The sequence below is a fragment of the Plectropomus leopardus genome, chromosome 23 (genome assembly GCF_026936395.1).
Source record: "Plectropomus leopardus strain MGB_pleo_1.0 chromosome 23, ASM2693639v1, whole genome shotgun sequence".
NCBI classification, from domain to species: domain Eukaryota; kingdom Metazoa; phylum Chordata; class Actinopteri; order Perciformes; family Serranidae; genus Plectropomus; species Plectropomus leopardus.
In genome coordinates this window covers 8,870,346-8,891,642 of record NC_142198.1, presented here as the reverse complement: position 1 = coordinate 8,891,642, position 21,297 = coordinate 8,870,346, and the positions used below count along the sequence as shown (strand labels likewise).

General features: G+C 39.9%; 1 protein-coding gene across 2 annotated transcripts in view; it reads left to right on the top strand.

Moving 5' to 3' along the window:
* Window positions 1–21,297, top strand: part of plcb3 (phospholipase C, beta 3 (phosphatidylinositol-specific)) — a 109,343-nt gene that overhangs the window by 70,861 nt on the left and 17,185 nt on the right. For both annotated transcript variants that reach the window (XM_088073885.1, XM_088073884.1), the window contains 9 exons: window positions 13,556–13,624; window positions 15,396–15,533; window positions 16,417–16,496; window positions 16,577–16,630; window positions 16,946–17,018; window positions 18,377–18,477; window positions 18,666–18,832; window positions 20,373–20,519; window positions 20,621–20,778. In XM_088073885.1, the coding sequence (XP_087930011.1) occupies window positions 13,556–13,624; window positions 15,396–15,533; window positions 16,417–16,496; window positions 16,577–16,630; window positions 16,946–17,018; window positions 18,377–18,477; window positions 18,666–18,832; window positions 20,373–20,519; window positions 20,621–20,778 (987 nt within the window). The remainder of the gene's footprint in view (window positions 1–13,555; window positions 13,625–15,395; window positions 15,534–16,416; window positions 16,497–16,576; window positions 16,631–16,945; window positions 17,019–18,376; window positions 18,478–18,665; window positions 18,833–20,372; window positions 20,520–20,620; window positions 20,779–21,297) is intronic.

The following is a 21,297-nucleotide window of genomic DNA, read 5'->3' as shown; positions in this document are numbered from 1 at the left end:
TCTCTCTATGTTTTTCTCCTTCTCTCTTGCTCACACACCGTCCTTATTTTTATTTCAGGCTGTCTATTTATCCAAACGGCATGTATGGAATGACCTGTTGATAGCCAATATTATCACTGCCTTGTGTCTGCATGTTTTTGGAGTGTGAGTGTGTGTACATATCTGGGCCAGAGGACACGTCATGCTGTCCGTGTGCACGTGTGTCAGCATGTGTTCAAGCATTCACATAACACACGGAGGCTTTAAATACTCATTTTATCCTGATGCCCGCACACGTGTATGTGAACGATAATAGGCCATTTGTCGCCTGAGGTGCAGCTGTGACACTGTTTAACAAAGAGTCGGACCGTCAGTGATTAAATCTTTTCATCATGACGGCTAAGCAGCTCAGCACAGAGACTGCAAAAACACTCCACTTGAAACAAGTGGTTGTTTGGATGTTACATCAGTAGAAGAGAAGCTGTAATTTGGAACATAGTGTCAGATAAAACAGGAAAAAGAGAACATCTACCGAATGTTCTTTGGAATTTGAATAGACTTCATGTCACATTTAGTATTAAAAACCAAGATAAGGAGATGAAAACAGACTCAGACTAGAAGGTAGATCCCCTTTTCTTAAACTGCTGTTAAGTGATACAGAAATAAATGGATCATTTCTCTTAGATTGACATGTTTGTTTACTTGGATCCGGCCATGCAAAATAGCCATTTTCATACTGTCGTGTCAGATGTTATCTTAAAGCCACAAAATTTCCTTAACCAATGCAAAGTTTGGCTGCCTTTCTAGAAATGCAAGGATAAAGCAGTGCCAGTGCCTCCTCATTTGCGTTATGTGCATCATTGTTTGGCGTTTCTTTCAATGCTTACTTAGTGCTTTTCATCTTTGTTAATGTTGGCGTGACTAAGCTGGATTTTGGCCACCATTCTTACTTCAGTAGCAGGAATGTAGCTCGCTGTCGGCCATAAAATCTAAAATATGCCTCGAAACATTCAGACCTCCAAGGCCAATTACAGGAAAATAGAAACAGAGTCAGGCAGTGACTAATAATGGTAGTTATTTTTTGTTTTAAGTTTACATTTTAACATCCAAAAAGCTGCATGCTGCCACTTTCAGTGTTGTTTTTTGGGGTAGATAGATTATTTTCAGTTATTACTGTGGGGTTTTCAAACTGCACCACAGTTCACTCTGTGGCAAGAGCTGTGATGTCCATTTTTCAACTTCTGGCTCCAAAAATCTGGACAGTAGGAATTAGAAACAAGCCATCATTTCCTCCTCAAACCTCCTCCTGGTCTTATAAAGCTCCTCTGCTCTGTTTGAAGGTGAAATAAACACACCTGACTGTGTAGATATGGACTGTGGCTTTCCAGAAGTCCTATTTCAGTGATCCCCGAGTGTTCAATGATGTGGCTCCCCCTGGAGATTTCGCACCAGAGCTGAAAAGAAAGAGGACACGGCAACACAGATATCCAGCTATTATTAATGAGATCAGTTAATACGCTTTTACACAGATGACAAGGGCATTCTGGATGGAACCCATTTCTCTGAATAGAGGGACCCAAAATATTTGATCTCCGGTGCAGTTTTTTGATTTGCTGCTCTGCTCTTCTTTTCACTTTTGATGCTGAGCAATACAGCGTTCAACGAAAGAGGCGCTGCTTTTATTTAAGGATTCTTTGCATTCGAAGGTGATCAAGATGTATTGCTTTGTGAAACTCACATGGTCAGTGAACTGGATCATTCACTAAAGTAATTTTTAGAACCTCAGCAAAGACATGAGAGGACATCCAAAGGTCTACAACCCAAAAATGTCAAACTAAGTTTTTAGCTATGCTTAACTTGAAATGAGAGGATAGAAAGTACCAATTTCTCTATCAAGGGGAGAAGGACGCAGCACTGACATTGCATTTTATTTAGGACAGCAAGCACATGCAAGAAAGCTCAGCCCCTGTGGATTTGAGTTTTAAGGACTCAGCTCATGGAGGATGTTTGAAACAAATGCTCTTTTTTCCCCCATTACATATCAAATTCTAGTTACAGAAAAAAACAACAGAGGTGGGACTAAATCATGGTTTTGTAAGTCATTAGTAAGTGTTGAGTCTTTGCACTCAAGTCCCAAATCAAATCCCAAGTCAAGTCTGATAAGTCCCAACTCAAGACAGGCATGTCCTGACTCAGGTACCTTGTCAAGTATGAAAAGCCCCTCATCAAGTCCCACATCAAGACAGGCAAGTCTGAGTCAAGATAAACAAGTTAATTAATGCTCTTCCCCGAATGTATTGCCTTTTTTTTTTAATAGATTTTTCAGTTTATCAGACAAGACATTGACATAAGATATAATCACAATGTGCAAACATGTACAGAATTGTAAAGATTAATAAAAGGAAAAGACAGAGAAACAGGTCAAACAACACAACAGAGAAAAACAAAACAAAACGTGTGCATTGTAGTTCATTTGGGCACATATTGGACAGACCACTTGTAGACATATGAGTTCATAGTTCCAGCCCAGGTAGACTATGCACATAGTTTATCAGTGGGTCCCAGGTTTTCTAAAATCTCTTATTGGAGTCGTTGAGGATGCATCTTATTTTTTCCAGCTTCCAGTTTGCGATGGAGGGATTGTAATGACATTTTTAATGGCAGATTAATCATTTATTACATTTACAAACATTGAGTTTAGAATATGTAGTTTGTTGGAAATTGTTGTATCTCCGTCTGTAATTTTGTGATCTTCGTGATTTGTATACTGCAATTGTATACTGTTTGTGGTTGACCACAGCATAGTTTTTGCACATGAATGAAATATCTACGTCATTCTGTCAGTATCGCAACGTTTGTTTTTCATGGTTCTCTTTAATAATATATTTTTTTAATCTTTGGGCTTGGGGGGAGGTATCAAGTATTTTTCAAATCAAAAGATTCAAGTCCAATGGGAAGTCCAAGTTGAATTGAAAATCTTTTTTGATTTTTGTCGAGTCCAAATCATCAAATTTGACTCGAGTTTGCACCTCTGGAAACCAATGTAGGGTATTGGAATTAGGTAATTTCAACAGCTGCAAAGACGTTTCAGCCTTTTTTCTTGCGTCATCCATCATTATTCTCTTTTTGTTTAGACCACCTGCCTCTTTCTTCTCGCCTTTTCGCTCAGTCTTGTTTAACATCTTGTCCTCTTTAATCTGGTTTATCTCACTCCTTTTCTTCCTCCTTTTATGTATCCATGTGAATATGCGTCCTTTCACCTTTTCTCCAGGTGTTCCACCTCATCCAATTCTGTGTCTATTTCCTCTCTGTTCACTTATCTCCATCTGTTTCGTGTCACCTTCTTCTTCGGCCTCACTTTGTTTAACATTTCCCCTTTAAATAACTATATCCATATTTCTCTCTTTTTCCATTGTTTCATTAATTTCCGTCTCCTTTGCGACACCTTTTCTTTGGAACATCTGTCTTTTTTTTGATAACAATATTCTTCCTGCTCCGCCGGTGAGCTGAGCCTGCTATGTTCTTTCTTCCGTCCTTCTATGATAATCTTTGACATCTCTGTCCCTCCTTCTCTTCCTCTCTTCAGTTATCTCTCTTTCTCCATCTTTGTGTAATGTCCAGAGGTTTGGCTTACAAGACCTCTGACGTGCGTTTGTGTGCGCGTACTCAGAATTTCCCATAATGCTTGAGTCAGTGGCGATAACAACCAACTGTTGCTGACAGACACATACACATGCACACAGTGGCTTGGCAGTAAAACAGAGACACACCCCACCATGCACCAGTGCGCACCAATTTTCTTTCCCTTTCCCTTTCACTCACTCACTGTCCTCCTGTCCACTGCTGACTCTTTAAATCCGTCCACTCTTTGTGCTTTGAGATAAAGTTATTAACATGATCATTTATCGCTGCAGGAGTTTGCTTTATCTAACTGAGTTGCTCCACTCTTGTGATTTATATTATTTATTATTCCCTGGGTGTTCTACAGGCATAAATTGAGTCGGGTTACACAAGGATTGAATGTTATTAAAATATTTAAAAGTAATGACAGCGGGACTCCATAGTATAACGTACAGTCCTCGCCACATGTTTGTGTAACATGGTTGATGCTGTTTGATGTAGCACCTTGGAGAGATATACACCCTTGCTGCTAATTCACACAGTCGGAGGACACGTTTGTTCTAAGCGGTCACTTTAATTAAACAGTGCATATTTCACCAGTTTCTAAACTTTGAACACATTTTCTACTGCAGGAGACTGCACTTTAGATGACAGAAACCCATTTGATAGAAGAGTTGTCGCAGAATTCCCTGCATAAACAAGTTTTGGAAAACTCTATCATTCTAGACATTAACATCCTCTTTCTGTGTTAATGTTTTTTTTTTTTTAAGTAAAAATCACTTATTACCTATTTTTGGGACCTGCTTTCACCCCCTTCAATGACCTCTAGGGATCCATGGTATCTAGCCCAGAACACAAAGTGCATGCCAGTGGCTGAGGGTTACACCAGATCCACATCCCAAATCCACACATCTGTCACAACATATGCTTGCACCCTCCTGCTAACCCAGCTGCATGATTCCTCTTGACATTTGCAACTTAAATTCAACGTTTTAAGTATCTGGAAGATGCAGTGACTGTTGGAGGTAAAATAACACCAAGGCAGATAGAGGCGAGTGGTTATAGGGTTCTTTAAAGAGGTTCATTTGAAAGGAATAGTTCACCACAAAATGAAATTCAGTCTATTCAGTTGAATAGACTGAAAGTTTATTGCTGGTTCCTTTTTTAAATTGCAGCTGTTGCCCAAAAAATAAAAAAAAACTCCTAGAAGAGTAGGTTTTTGTTTTTGGAGAAAAATCGTCCTTAGTTTCGTAAGAAAGGATAAACCTCTTCTCAAACTGAATATTAGTTTTAATACTTGCAACCTATATGGGTTTTCTAGTGTTTTATCCAGCCCTGTGTTACAGATTGTAATGTCACGCTTGTACTAAGTCAGAGGTATCCAACTTTTCGTTATCAATCAAATCTCCCTACTACACTCCCTTTATTGAAAAGTAAATACAGAGCATAGACTCAGGTTATTAGAATGTGGTTGCATTCGATTTTTTGTGCTTTTTGGAAAAGAACATGACTGTGAAAAGGCTGGTCTCGATGCACAAACAGTGATAACCAGCCTGGATTTTCTTCACCATATTTCCCTGTTTCAGAACAAGTCTGCTATCTTTTTCCACACCACTGTTGCCAGCACCAATGATTTTTCAGCTTCAGCGTCGTTTCTAATAAACGAACAGACCGTTTGATATAGTGCTGTTCTGGCGGAGCGCAGCCTCATCTGCCACCACTGGATGAGTTAAAATGCACCTGGCAGCACTACAGCTAATCCTCGCGTCGCCCTGTTTTACCTCGGCAATCCTTTCTTTATAACTTTTGCTGTTGGCTCCTGCCCTGTTTCTACACTGCTAATCTACCTTCAATTTGTCTTTCTTTCCCCTTTTTGCTTCCCTGCGTCTCTCTGTCTAGGGGGCAGCTGGTAGCCGTCAGAGAGATGAGGCAGAGGTTGTTCCTCTAATATAAACTGAAGGATGACATTTCCTCCCTCTCTGCTCTCCATCTTTTCTTGCTCTTTTTCTGCCACCTCACTATCATTTTTTCTCTTTCTCATTCCCTGTCTCGCTGCTTCCCATCCCTCCCTCTGCTCCCTTCTTCCTCTTTAACTCATCAATGCTTTTTCTCACGTGGTCCCTTGCTACCAGAGTTATTGCTCTTTAATTTCTTGTAACAACACTTCTAATCTCCCCCCTTTTTCTCTCTTGGCGTGGGAAAGTGGGCAGGAAGTTACTCAGACGAGGGAGATGGGGGTTCTGGGGAATTTTGTTGCCCCGTCTTCCCCCCTCCTCCTATTCCTCCTCCACACTTCCCCTTTTCTCTGAATTCCCCTCTCTCCTTCTGTCCTTCCTCCTGTCTTTCTTCCCTCGCTCCTTTAAGGTGCAGAGGTCGCGTCAGTAGCACCTGAGCTTTTAGACGTTTGCCCCCAGGGATGTAATAGAGTCGTCACGGAAGTCCAATTTAGACCCTAATGGTGTGGAATTGATTTCACATACCTTGATCAGATTGAGGGACAGGACGCACGCAGAAACCACAGACAAACACAAATTCGAGTTTTTCAGGTATAACCTGTGATGTAACACCCCAGGAGGTCGCTCCAGTGTCACCACATACTTACTGGAGTTGCTGGAGGTGTGTGAGTGGTTTGAATTGTTTCAGACCACTGTGAGAAGAAGTGGTCTGAGTGGTTTGTGTTTTAAAAAGTTTGTATATCTGGTGTGAAAATCTGTACAAAAACCGAAGTGTAAAAATGCCAATTTGTGGTTTTACAGGTGGTTATATGCAGGGCTATTTCTCGGCAAAATGCCTTTCCAGACAGAGCCAGACTAGCTGTTTCCCCATGTTAACAGTCTTGTATATGAAGGCTGTATTAATTCCTTAAGTTCAGTATCCCCAATGAGCCAAACTAAGCTAATCGTCTGCTGGCTGTAGCTACTTATTTAGTGACAAAAGACTGGAATCAATCTTCTCATGCAACTCTCAGTAAGAAAGGACGTTAGCATATCTCTTTTTTATTCGGTAGGAAAAGGCGCATGCCAGAGATCATGTCACAAATGTTTGTTACCACAATGAAAGGGTCGGGTAGGGCCCAATTTCTTTTGGCCCAATCTGCTTCAAATTGTATGTTTAATCCAACCAACCCTAACATATTCAGTTTAAATAATGTAAAATAGAGAAAAGCTGCAAATCTTCAAATTTTGTAAGCTAAAACCAGCAAATGTTTAGCATTTTTCCTTTATGACTGCATTAAGCATCTTAAAACTTTTCTCATGGTAATCCCAACCGTGTGTGTGTGTGTGTGTGTGTGTGTGTGTGTGTGTGTGTGTGTGTGTGTGTATGTTTAAAATGAGCCAGCTGAATTGTAAGTAGAATGATGTTGGCAGGTATAAGTAGAGATCTAATAGAGATTATTTCCCTGGCTCAAGTCAAACATCCACAAGGAATTAACTTGGAACAAGGGGGTTTACATAACACACACACACACACACACACACACACACACACACACACACACACACACACACACACACACACACACACACTTAAGCAGGAGGTCATTCTTTTGCAGACACACGCAGTGAGTGGTTCACAGGGGAAGTTGAGTGTGTCATTTGATAATGTGACAGCTTCCTCTAGCTTTCTCCTCTCTTCTGCTTTTTTAATCTCACACGGTCACATGTTTCATTTTGTGTTGACATTATCTGTTACTGCACATGGCAGTCTTAACTTTCACTCTCCACACACACACACACACACACACACACACACACACACACACACACAAGACATTCGGTTCTTCCCTGGATGAAGAACTGAGACGCCTGTGGTATCGAATCTATTGTCTAAGCAGATGCTTCCTCCAAAATGTGTGCATTTCTGTGTGAGTGTTTGTATGCTACGCTAATCCCTCAGCTCAGTTTATGAAACTTCCACCGCGTGTGAGCAGCTTAGAACCGAAACTTTGAGGGATAATTCTGGTTTATCACTACTTGAATCTCATTTTATAGTCTTAGCCATCGTTTCTACCGTTAATAACATTTGTACTCGCCAAATGAATTGCAGAAGTCAGTCAGGGCAAGAAACACACAGTTTGTCATAGATGTTGGAGCCAAAAACAAAAACAAAACAGGCAAATAAATCAAATTGTTGACTAAACTGTCTCTTTAAAACACACCGTTAACAGATGGACTTTCTGGTTCAGTCTTGACCTGCAACTTGCCATAGTTTTCCCGTGCAATGATGGATTATTACCAACATTCATGAGCACTCATTCTCTGTTTCACCTCCAAATAAAGTTTTAAGAAAATCTCTAATTGCTTTCTTGATCCAGCTTCATATTGATTGAACAGATCAATATTGAACTTCCCATCTAGCTTGTGGCAAGAAAGGAAAGTAGCAGAGGACCAAATTTAAGAAATTTCCACTATAAAATTATGAAGAAAAGGCAAGAAGTGATGCATAAAAATTTACCAGAAAGCACAAAATGAAGTGTTTAGCACTCAGAATTTCCTGGGAGAGGACCCCAACCCCCAGTTTCATATTTTTCCCACCAATGTTGAGACGAAACCCACGCCCTTGTGTTAAACTATTCCTCTACACACAAACACACACACATTCAACTCTATGTTCGTCCTTCCTTCTCTGTCTGCTTGTCATGTTTTGTCTTCCTACCTGCGCATGCAGGTTTGTGTTGTGAGTTCGGCCCCACTGATCTGTGTGTTGTTTGTGTTTCGTGAGAGATTTATGATTACTGCAACTATTTCTGTTGTGTGTGTGTATGTGCGTGTGTTTTTGGCCAAGTTCTGCCTTTATTTATTTGCACTTTGAGACATTTGGTATGACCGTGCTGTTTATGCGTGTGTTCATTTTCTTGACTTTGTTTTTAGTTTTCCTCTAATAAATGATGCTGTTTTTCCATCCTTGTTCATTTGGACTTCATCTTTCTTTCATGTTCCCTTTCCATCTTCTTCTTCTTTATGCAGACCCATATTTCACTGATTACAAATTACTACCGGATCACTCTGCCAGCTAAGTGGCTTAAATGTTTGTTCTCTCTTCATTTTCACCCTCTCCAGGCCGCAGAAATATGAAACAACTAAGCGAGGAGGAAAGACAAAGAATGTTAGAGAGAGATAAACAGATAAAGGAGGGAGCTTTATCTCATTGATGTCCACCGACGTTTATTACCAGGCGACAGAGAGACAGAGTTATAGAGCTGTCCCATGTTTCACAGGGGTATTAAGTGTCCCCCCTCCTTCTCGTTCTCTAAACACCTTGCCAACTCTCCCATCGCGGCCATAAAACAGTTTGAAGGTCTCTTTGTTCTACTTCTGCGATGTTTCTTTGTCCTTTAAAGTCTTGTTTTGTCAGGGCTGCCTCTCCTTTCCTTTCCTCTCCTCTCCTCTCCTCTCCTCTCCTCTCCTCTCCTCTCCTCTGCACCGATCAGCCGGTTGGGTCACGGCCAAGCAGGAGAGGGTGGAGATGCATGCTGGCCTGGCACTGTGCATGTTGGCGTGTGTGTTTGTGTATGTGTGTGTTCAGGAGGATCAGTTTCCCATATGCCGTCATCATGTGCCATTTGATAGGAGCCGTGATTGGTCATTCGAGACATATTTAGTCGTGGTGATCTTTCAAACACACATGCAGGCGCGTCACAGGAAAGGAGTGGCGCTCCCTTGATTGTTTAGTTGGCCTTTCGTATTTTGCTAATCTGAAGAAAATGTATGGGGGAGAGTGGCAGGGCAGGGGGGAGGAGGGGAAGGAAAGAGTTAATCAAAGAAATGAAGGAAGGAAAAGAGTAAGTGAACAAGAGCCTAATCAAAGCACATTAACATTTACTGTACTTGTGTTTAGTGTCTAAATATAGACTTACCTAATAGCATTTGTTGGATCATAACCATTTATGCACGCAACAGAAGATTGCCTTAAGGATACTGTGTTAGAAATTATTATTTTACAACATATTTAAAGCAATAGTTGGATGTTTTAGTAATACACTTATTTGCTTTTGTGCAAGGATCACTAGACTACTCTCAAATCTGTCCAATTAATAGGTTTTATGGACGCCATCCATATATATATTTATATACTGTATATATATATAATATAGAACGTATATAATCTTGAACATTTCAGTTTTGACAAAACATTTGCTAAAGGCATTTAAACAAAGTTTTGTGCTGGAGTTTATTATAATCCAAGCTCTAAATACTGACAAAAAGATATTCATTTTTATTGTAAATGCATATTGGTTCCAATTATCACTTATTGACTGACTAATAATTGGTATCGGGCGACCCCTTAAATAGCTAAGCTATTAAATCAAGTCTCATCCTTGTATTTCTGGGCCAATTTTATTGTTTTCTGTCTTTGGTTATTTGGCCAAATCTATGATGATGGCTCATTTTTTTGTCTCTAAGACTGCAATTTGGTGATATGACAATTAATACTATGAAATGAGAGAAATGTATCAACCGTTACACTATACTTTGCTGACTTTTTTAGCATCAATAAGTGGCTTTTTGTTCACACAGTCCCACAAAATTAGAATCTATGTGTGGTGTTAGCTGGGGGTGGATTATCTTGTCGCGTGTGTCAGTTTTTAAAATCATTCTGTGTCCCCTCTCTAAATTCAGCACATGTGGAGTTATATTTTTCCTCAGCAGCAGTTTGTGAAGTTTGAGTTGAGGATAATTGATCTGTTGATCTGGTCAGAGCTGATCAGATCGACTCTAACGTGAAACATCAATAATAATTTTCTTGGGAGTGCTTCCTCAGAACCAAGGAGGTAAAGATAAAGGTAAAGCTTTTTCTTGACGCAATAGACCAGAATGCATTGCAGCAGCACACATGCATCATTTTGAATAAATGTTGCAGCACAGTTTTTCTCAACTAGAAACACTCTCTGCCCATGTAATGAGCAGCTGAGTCCAACAGGTTGCCAACATTCTCTCGAAGTGTTAAGGAAGTGCACTCTGGAAACTGTAGGAAGTCGCTAAGTGAGGCAGAAGTACACGAGGCATGCTGAGAGAAAGCTCCTCGGTCCACCAGAAACGGTAAATTAAAGTAAATGATAGCACTTTATCACAACATGACTCCTGGAAAACTCTCACCCACAGTCATTTGGAGCAATAATGAGCCTGCAGCCCAGTCTGAAGTGATAAATGGAGTGAGCTGCGTTTGAGCTGAGCACAGAGAGATGAATGGAGCGTTACAGCTGCCACGACTAGCTAAATATTACACACAGAAACACACAGATACACACACGCTAACTGAGCAGAAGGGCCGAATATGTTAGGAATGTGCTCTCTGAGATGACCGACCTTCACGCGGACACCACATTGTGCGCTCGGATACGCAGCTATGTGTGCCAAAACACACACATTTCACTTAGCATTCGTGTGCTTTTCTGATCACATGCTGGTAACTTGTACTTAAGTGAAGATTTGCTTGTGAACAATTGCTCATGCTTCAGTGTTGCATGCGTCTAATGCGTGCTGACTTACAAGCCTTTTCCACACACACATGCACACACCTACACATACACCCAGTCTTGCTCAACAGGTCAGGATGTTTCACAAGTCGGGACCTGCATGTCGAGGATATGCCTGTGTGTATATTGCTGTGTGTGTTTTACATTACTAACCAGTGAGAAAATGTGAACTGTTAAAGACGCACATACTACACACACAGGCGACAGACAAAGTTGTAGTCTCATTACTGCGGTCTCCAAGGAGTCACCATGGCAATGGCAGAATGAAACCATGGCCTGTGGGAGAGGAGATGTGTGTGTGTTTGCACGTATGTCAGTGAGTGTGTGTCCTACAGACCCAGAAGTGGTTTATTCCCCCAGGAAGTAAGTTATTCTCCACAGGCCAATCAGAGGACAAAGTTTGAGACAGAGTTTAATCCAATTGGCGCAATACTTGTGACCTTTATTACTCGCCGGCCAATCCCCGGGGAGCGGACAGCCAGCAGGGCGATGACATCACAGCCACAGTGAAGGAAGAAATGAGGAAGACATGAGTTTCAATACTCACTCTAAGGATAGTGAGTTTATGAGTTTGTCTTCACTGTTATTTTTGGAGAGGGAATATAAGGAGAACATGGAGAAAACAAGGAGAAGGAGACTTTTGACAAACACTCATATAATCAGACAGAGAATAACAGGCAGAAAAGGTTTAAACATTTTATGTCTTTTTTGTTAATAAAACATGTTAAGATAGAGGGAAAAATGTAAATTGTGTCCTCAAAGTGCCACACAGTGATGGAGAGAACGATGTCAGATGAGTGACACAGATGTACTAAGAAAGTTTTGGGAATGAGTGCAGGGCTAAACAAATATTTACAACGTGTCCTCCTCTGTGTTTATGGCTTGGTTTATGACCAAACTCTCCGTCTTTTGCCCATCCCTCCCATTTTCATCTCTTACTCACTTCCAAACCACACTATTCTTCGGGTTCACGGTGCAGAGGAACCCTTCATACTTTTATTTAGTGCAACTATTTTCCTGTCTTCTCTTTGCCTATTTGTATATATTTGCGCATGTGTGCATGAATACATACATGTATACATATTTGTGTTGCAGCATCAGTCATGCAAATCTCCTCCAAAGATCCGTCTGAGATATATGGTATGAGTGATTGTACCCTCATGGTTCTCCAGAAATTCTGTCCCTGTGTTTTCCACTGTCTCACACAAACACACACTGAGTTCATATATCAGCGGTCATGTTTTATGTCTAGAGGAGCAGGGGAGTCTGATAACAGTGGATTTAATGGAAGGAGGAGAGAGACTAGACAGAGCATAAACACACCAAAAACACACTTTTGTTCCATCAGTATTCCTGCTGGCTACATAAATTGCACACAACAGAAAATAATGTATTAAAAACTAGACTGATGTGCTATCACAGTGCGCAGACATACTCGCCCCTATTATCAGTTACAGTCCTTATCTTGTTCACTTTTTTGTAGAAGTTTCATTAATGCAACTCAATCTGTGGATTCAGACAAGACTGAGAGACGACACAGCAATGCTGCCCAAAGTGGGGCCTGTGGTCTACCAGATGTTTCTAGTCAAAAAAAAACATTTAAATAAATATAAAAACAAAAGTGGAATAAAAAATGCAGTTTATGCTGTTTTGTTGTTGTTTTTTTTGTTGTTTTTTTATGTTAACTACCCTTTAAATATGTAGGATTCCTCATTTTTTTAATTGTTTTTTATTATCTGAACATGGTGGAAACTTGGCATCATTTCATTTCGTTTACTGTTCGCTCATAACAGTTAATTGCATTAAGTAGTTTTTTATTGTTTGAGTGGAACTTTTGAGTTAATGGCTAACATTTTTTCCATATTTACCACTGATGTGTTAGTGTGCTTACATTTGCTAATCAGCTCTTAGTACAAAGTACAGTTGAAGCTGATGGGAATCTCTTTAGATTTGTGGGTATTTAGTCAAATTTTCATCTAATGAAGGAAAGTTAAGGGACTGCCAAAGTGTTTTCACTTCTTCCTGAAGGAGACATCAAAGTCTGTGCCAAATGTCAATCCAGTCTGTATTTGTCGAGAGACTTCACTTAAAGCCTCACAAAAAGATCACCAGTCAGCAGAGTACTTTTTTATAAACTGCGAATGTCTACAAAATTTTGTGGCGAAACATCTTGTAGTTAGTGAGATGTTTCAGTCTGGACCAAAGTGGTGGACAGACCAACTGATCACCTTTGCCTTTTAAAGAAAGACACTGCAAGCATTGCAAAAATGTGTTTGGCTTACATTTTTAAAAAGGAGATAAACCCCTCTTCCCCATAAGCTAATCTCATTGTTATCTTATTTCCCACAGTGATACTAAATCATATAACACACTAACATATTAATGTGGTTAGAAATTACTGATGCTATTGTTGAATGTCAGTCCTGCACACACTCATCTACTTAATGACTTACTGACATCTATCTGTCTGTCTTTCAGGAGGTGGAGATTCTGGACATCAGTACCATCAGGGACACCAGAACAGGAAAATACGCCAAACTACCAAAGGTTAGTCATGTGTGAGAGAAAGAAGCTGTCACCTCCTGCTGTTGATAACTTTGCCCTCTGACCAGAGACGAGATGCTCAAGTGTGACTGTCACCAAAAGATGTGTGCGTTTCCTCTCTCAGCTGACGGCGCAAAGGTGGCAGGGCGCTAATGAGCCTGCTGACAGATGGGCCGTCAGACAGGAAGTGATATAACCAGTGACTGTTGGCGAGGAAGTCATTGAGTAAGAGCGTAGATCTTGACGATATAGGCGGTAATATAACGCTGCGTAATAGTGGTTAACAGTTGGAACATAAGGGCATGTTGGCATGGTGCAGTCATGTGGGTCAAATCAGTAAAATTAATAAGACACTGTTTGCTGCACTGAGTTACTGGATAATCTATAGCAGCATTTTACTTAATTACTTTACTTCTTATCTACAATCAAGCTAATAAACAATTAAATTTCATTCTGCTTTTAATCAGTATGTAAGAGTCAATACCTATTTTGCAATAACTGCAATAAATCTTTCGCTGTAATATAATGAAAAGTGCATGTTCAGGAATATGCATAGGGTGTTGTGTAAAAAGTGAATTTTTTATGGCTGTGATGTGGTAATGAAGTGTGCCTTTTAAGACTGCTAAGTGATGTCAAAATGTGGTGTTCAGAAAAGGAATGGCAAAAAAAAATTATATCAGAGTAGCTTAAATGAAACTGATTGACATCAGTTTTCTTGTGCTGCCTTCAGATGCCTTTCACAAGCATTTGAACCTTTTAAATGTGAACAAATTGGTTTGATTTCTTTCAAAAACAGAGAAAAAAGGCAATTAGGTATTTTTTTGCCCATATACAAACTTTAAATAACATTCACTCAAGGTGCTTTGTGGCAAGTAGCAGACGCACACAAGCCTGTGATGACAAAAATACGTTAACGAGCGCTTGAGCAACATGACTGCGATAAGGTAGCTGTTCACACTGGTGTTGTAGCTTATAGTGAGATTCGTCCGGTGGGCAGAAACACAACTCCAACTGAATCCTAATGTAGCTTCATATGTTCTCCATGTTTAAATAACTGTTAAGAGACTGTAATAATAACTGTTTCTTCACAATTTCACCTTAGAAGCTTCATATGATGATGATATATATTGATGTTCTATTTAGGCCCCAAAAAATTGTGAATGCAGGTTTAAAAAGGTTGTTTTATTTATATCCAAAAACAATGTTACTGTTGCTCTGCAATATCCACTGAACACACTGTCAACAGTTTTATGATGACTGTTTCTCCAGTAGAAAGGAGTTCCAACGAAAATACCGAGGTCTGTTCACTGTCTAAAGTCACGCGGACATTGTTGCTTTTGATTTTTCTTTTTCATAATTTGAGTGCACTGATTCTCTAAACCCTTGTTCGCTGTTTGATGACAAAGTACATTTGGTGCACTGCCTTGGCAGTATTTTCCTTGATAAACAGTCATCTGAGTTAATTTGTTTAATTGAAATGAAAGAGAGATGCGATAGAGAGGGAGTGATGGAGAGAATGCATAATTGATGGAGAGACACTGAGTGTTAGAGAGTTGGTGGCAGAGAAAGAGTGGTCTTTAAAGGAGGAAAGAGTCGTTTGGTTAATTAGATCAGAGTGCTACCACATGCATCAAATTTACTGTTCTCAGGAGGCAGAGAGACGGACAAGGAGCGGGAAGGATGGAGAGTTCATATGCACAAGTCAATATACTTTGTGTGTTCACATTCAATGTCCTAAACAGTATGAAAGTATAAACATCTGTTTGTTTTTCAGGACCCAAAGCTGCGAGAGGTGTTGGGCTTCGGTAAGGGTGACAGTGTTGAGGGGAAGCTGGTAACCGTTGTCCATGGCAACGACCTGGTCAACATCTCCTTCCTCAACTTCCAGGCTATGCAGGAAGATACAGCCAAGGTAAGAATGGAAACCTCCACCAGAATCCCGAAACCTTCTCACATTAGAACTGCCTTCAAAGTCTGTGGAAAGTATGATACATGCTAGAAAATACTTACTAAAAACATGTGAAAAGCTTGTGAACTATATAGTCCAAATTCCAATGTTTGTTTACAGTAACTTCCACGTAGGTAACCTAAAGAAGGCCCACCTAAAATAAAAAAGTAATAACAAATTAAGTGTACATTGTCGTTGATATATTTTTACTGCTTCTTCCTTTCCAATGGGAAACCGAACTCGTTATCTCAAGGCCACCAGACCACATTGACAAAAACAGTAATTTTACTTTGCAAAACACAGAAGTTACTTCACTACTACTGCCAGGATTGGCTAGTGTTTAAATGAAGAAAATATTTCAAATATAGTGTAGACTCACACTGATATTGATTTTCTTAAGGGACTAAAATAAGTTTAGCCCCTGCCGCCTTCCACAGCACTTAAATGTTTACATCCATGCTGGCAGAATCACTGTCAAAGATAGATAGAGTTTGCTTTATTCAACAAAGTCTCTTAGCTCATTCATATTTGGCTGAATCATTAATAACACATTTATTTTTGCTTTACCCGGGCTTTATTATCTCTTACACCCTTCCTTTCTTCCGTCCTTACTGTCATCTTTCCATTTGTCCTCCTAATCCCACTTAACTTGCCTTTTTCTTTCCTCAGGCCATATGCTGGTCACTCACTTTACGATGTTGACATAGTGGCATGTGTGTGTTTAGGAGTTGTAAAGAGGGATTTTTTTTCTTGTGTGTGTTGTATATAGAAACTGCTTCACTTAGTTTTGACATCAGACGAACAGTCAAACAGCTCTTGTTTTATCATCTTGTGTGTGGTTTTCCAGATTTGGACGGATGAGCTGTTCACGTTGGCCACAAACATACTTTCCCAGAATGCATCGCGGCACACCTTCCTCCTCAAAGCGTAAGAAGCTGTGCGTGTTTTATCTTGACATTCGGGAGCTGTAGATCATTGTTTTCAAAGCCTCTCTGTGTCTGTTTCAGGTACACTAAGTTAAAGCTGCAGGTGAATCAGGATGGGAAGATTCCTGTGAAGAAGTGAGAAACACACACATGGCAAACACTTTTTAACCTCTGTACAAACTTAAAACACCAGTGGCCACTTCTTCTTTCCTTTCCTCTCATCTGACTCTCTTCCATTTTCTCTCCTCATTACGTCACCTCGGGTTTATCTCTTTGGGTCAGCCCTTTCACTCATATCACTTTAATCCTTTCCGACTCTGCTGACAGCGTTAGGTTTTGGTGTTAAGAACAATATACTTTGATCAGTTAATAGTTTGACTCAGTCAGTCATGATAAAACCCTCTTTGAACAGTGACTGATATCTCCCCAAACTCTCTGTCTGTCTTTCAGTATTCTCAAGATGTTTTCAGATAAGAAGAGAGTGGAGACGGCTCTGGAGCAGTGTGGCTTGGTCAATAACAGGGTAATCATTTAAAACCCTCACTGCCACAGGGCTACTCAAGATGTGCGCGTGCATTGTTTTGGTTCATACATCAGATTTAAGTGATTGCAACTCAGTATCACCCTGGGGTGCTGCGTAACATTCTTTGCATGCCTGTGCAATGCAAGAAATGCAGAAAAGGTCTATGGACTAAGTTTGGGCCTAAGATTTCACATTTTGGTTAACAGTCAAGAAGACTAAAAAGTTTTGTAAGTTCTAGTTTATGTGCACATTAAACCTGGATCAACATCAGTATTCTTATGCTGTGTTCAGATGCCTTTTTGTAGCATTTAAACCCTTAAAACTTAAGAAAATTGGCTAGATTTCTTTTAAAAACAGTGGGAAAAGGCAAGAGCAAATTGCAAGAAAAGTCCCAAAACCTGCAATAAAAGGTGACAAGATAATGACATGCACACACACACACACATATATAAAAGAGCATATAAGTCTGTTTCTTCAAATATCAAACTTTTCCTATAAAGGCCAGTGTTGTTATTCAGGTTGCATAAAAACTAAATATCAAGTTACTAGCTTCTAAGTAGCACAGGCTTTCCTAATAAACAGGATTTCCTAGAGAGAGTAATTGTTAAGATAAATGCTGGCTTTATTTATTTGTTCAAGGCCAACATTGTATTGTCAGATGCTGTGCTTGTTGTATCTGCAGTGAAGTGTACTTTTGGCTTTTGGTATTGTACCCTAAAACAAGGTTTCTTGTGTGTTATTAATCAGTGGAATCTGTCCTAAAAATCAGTTTGGAGTCACAAGACGGTTCTTTTTTTGAAGAAGGGAGCAGATTGTGCAAACTGCACAGTCAGCATTTCTCTTTGTAGTGTTGTACTCTGATGCCACCTGCTGTTGAAATAGAAGAACACACCAAATGGGAAAACATGGGGTCTGTAATGTTATTTGGTGCTTTTGAACGCATATTTATCTGATCTGCAGCCTCCGGATTTAACAATACTCAAATGATTGAAATATTATGGAAATCTAAATATCTAAAATGCAGGAGCTGCATTTTTTTGACAAAGGTGAAATGCATCACAGAATACCATTATAAACGAGGCATTGTGGTGCTATACTGAGGCCCCGGCGACAAATCATATTCCAGACGCATTGACCATTACTGAAATTATGAAGTCTCAACTCATATTGCAATCACAATATCTGTCAAGTAATCAAAATGTGTTTTTATTGCATATCCTGCATTCCTATATTTTACCAAGACAGTGGCACGTGTAATTCAACATTTACATGGTTAAATTTTGCATTTTATACTCAGTTGGATCATATTTCCCCTCTTTCTTTTCCTCTTCGTATCAATCCTGTCTGTTCTCTTCCAGTCAGAGGGAATCAAGCCTGATGATTTCACATGGGAGGCCTTCCAGAAGTTTCTCGACTCTCTCTGTCTCCGGCCTGAGATACAAAGCATCTTTGAGGAAAGGTACGTGACACATTAATAGCACTGTAACATTTCCCATTTTAATGTCAGAATAAAACTTAAGACTCAGCCCTAAATCCTCTCATAAGGATGCTTTGTATAACATTTTCAGGATTCCTGGTAACGCTCACAACCTGCACTTAAGTGACCGTACACACATTGTTTTCAGTGCACTTTTTTCTTTGCTTCAGTGGCTCCAAGAGGAAGCCATTCATCTCTCTGGACCAGTTTATGGACTTCATTAACCGCAGGCAGCGAGACTCAAGACTAAACGAGGTGCTGTACCCCCCACTGAAAAGAGAGCAGGTCCGACAGATCATGGAGAAATATGAGACCAATGCCAGCCAGCTGGAGAGAGGTCAGTAACTCTTGAGTGTGTGTGGTTTTTTTTTTTTATTTTCATTCACATTCAGGACATTTACATACCCATATCCAGAGCAGCTTAAAGGGATATTTTGAATTTTTTGATTTGAGGTTGTGTGAGGTATTTCTCCATAGTCATTTTATTACATACAGTAGATGGCAGTCGGCACACACTCAGTTTGAAGAAGCAGACAGGAGAACTGCCACAGAGGCTAATCAATGCACTGTAGCAGCAACACTTATTACTTATTACTGCTTAAAATAAGCTAAAACAGTTTTAGTGTATGCTATATTGAGAATATTTTCACAGCTTTTCCACCGGACTCCCTTAACAAAAGTATTAATTTTAGCTCACTGAACTCAGGAGCTGCTGATCTACTGCTGCCTCCATCAGTTTGTGTGTTTGTGTTATTGTTATTTGGTGAATTCAAACTAAAAACTTCAAATGCAAAAGTCACATAATAACAAAAACACACCTTACTGATTAAAGCAGCAGAAGACCAGCAACTCATACTGTATGTTCAAAGATTACTGTTTGTGTTTTTGAGGAGAGCACTGTAACAGCTTCAGTTCCTAGTCAGATGTTGCTGTTTGATAAAGTAGTGAATATATCCTAAATATAGCGAACATGTAAACTGATGTAGATCTTTTTAAATGGGGCTTTTTTAGTGGGCTAATATACATTTTGTTGCTTAACAGTTGATTGCTTAGCTACCCTGTTAGACTCCAGCCTGCTCCTCTAAACTGGGGGCATCACGACCGCCATCTATTGTATGTAAAACACTGACGATGGATAAGTACCTCATATAACCCCGCTTGAAAAGATTTGATCCATTCCTTAAAAGCATATGATCTTCATTTCTCAGACATTTTTATGAAGTAATGCTGTAAACCATTACAGCAAATATAAATCAGCTCTTTTGGTCACATAGAATAATAGTTCTCTAAATAACAAGAGTTCAGTGTACATGCATCTTTTTTGTCCCAGATCAAAGTTTATCCACTGCAGCAGTACTCAGATAATTATAGTCTCATAGGCATGATTGATTTGGTGTTTTATTGCATCAGGTTGTCCTTTTCTAAAATCTTTGCTCTGGCACTGACCAAGCCCTCATCAATCCCCCCCCCCTCTTAAACAACCACATTGCAGGAAATATTTGCAATTTTGATTAAATGTCAGCCACATGTTTGCTGTGGATAAACTGTAAAACTAGGGGAGTGATCAGAGCCTTGGCTGCTGTAAGCTGCTCTACTAGGACACTGTTAAGCCAAAATCTGTAAGATGATCCACCATTGAGCCCACAGTGTTCACAAATAAGCCAGTTTGTTGATGTCTGAAAACAGAAGCTTTTGCTTTCTGGTCAATTTACTGCTAGAGCACGAATTTCCTATCGTATCTGCCGGCCCTTGCCCTTCTAATCGAATCAATTATTCGGATTGCCTTGAGCAGATGGATGCTGGCTGGACTGTCAAAAACAAGTCTGACCTTTTTTGTAGTCAGTAAACACATCTCTCCCTTCTCTCTCTCTTTGCAGACCAGATCAGTTTGCAGGCTTTCAGTCGGTACCTGGGTGGAGAGGAAAACAGTATTGTACCTCCAGAGAGGCTGGACATCATCGACGATATGAACCAACCGCTGTCTCACTACTTTATCAACTCATCACACAACACGTACCTCACAGGTACACACCTCAGATCAGACAAGACACAAATACATTTTATGCTTAATTTAAGTATCTAGCTTTATAGATAATCTTTCCCTCCCTTGTGTGTTTGCCCACAGTGGGTCAGCTGACAGGCCTGTCGTCAGTGGAGATGTACAGACAGGTGCTGCTGACCGGCTGTCGCTGTGTAGAGCTGGACTGCTGGAAGGGCCGGCCGCAAGACGAGGAGCCCTACATCACCCACGGGTTCACCATGACCACTGAGATCCCATTTAAGGTAGCATTAAGGCATTATTTATTTGGAATGAAGTTTTGACAGCTGAGAAATTTTTTCAGGAACCTGCATATGATTGAGGGCCACACAGGAAAAGTTAAGTTGCAGGTAGTCAACCGAAATAACCAACTTTAGCTAACAGCATTAGCATTAATGACAACGTAACCACAGGGACAGTTGTTAGGTTCCACTAGTTACTATGTAACCAGTCAATTTCTACAAGTTGTCATCCTTAACCTGACAGACGCTTGTAAGGGGAGCACAATTTGATGCAGTCTCCTTGTAGTTTATATTGAATGAAAGTCATGAAAGAAAAAGTATCGACATGGACCAGGAATGATATAAACAAAATGCATGCATTTCAAGCAAGTTTGTGCGTTTTCTTTCAAAAACATGAAAAAAGGCAGAAGAAACTTGGTAAGGAATGTTCCACAAATTGCAAGACATTTGTAAACTTACGCGATTATTTTTCTAAAAGCTAGGGAAAAGAAAAAAGCGTATTTATAATCATCTTAATTGAAT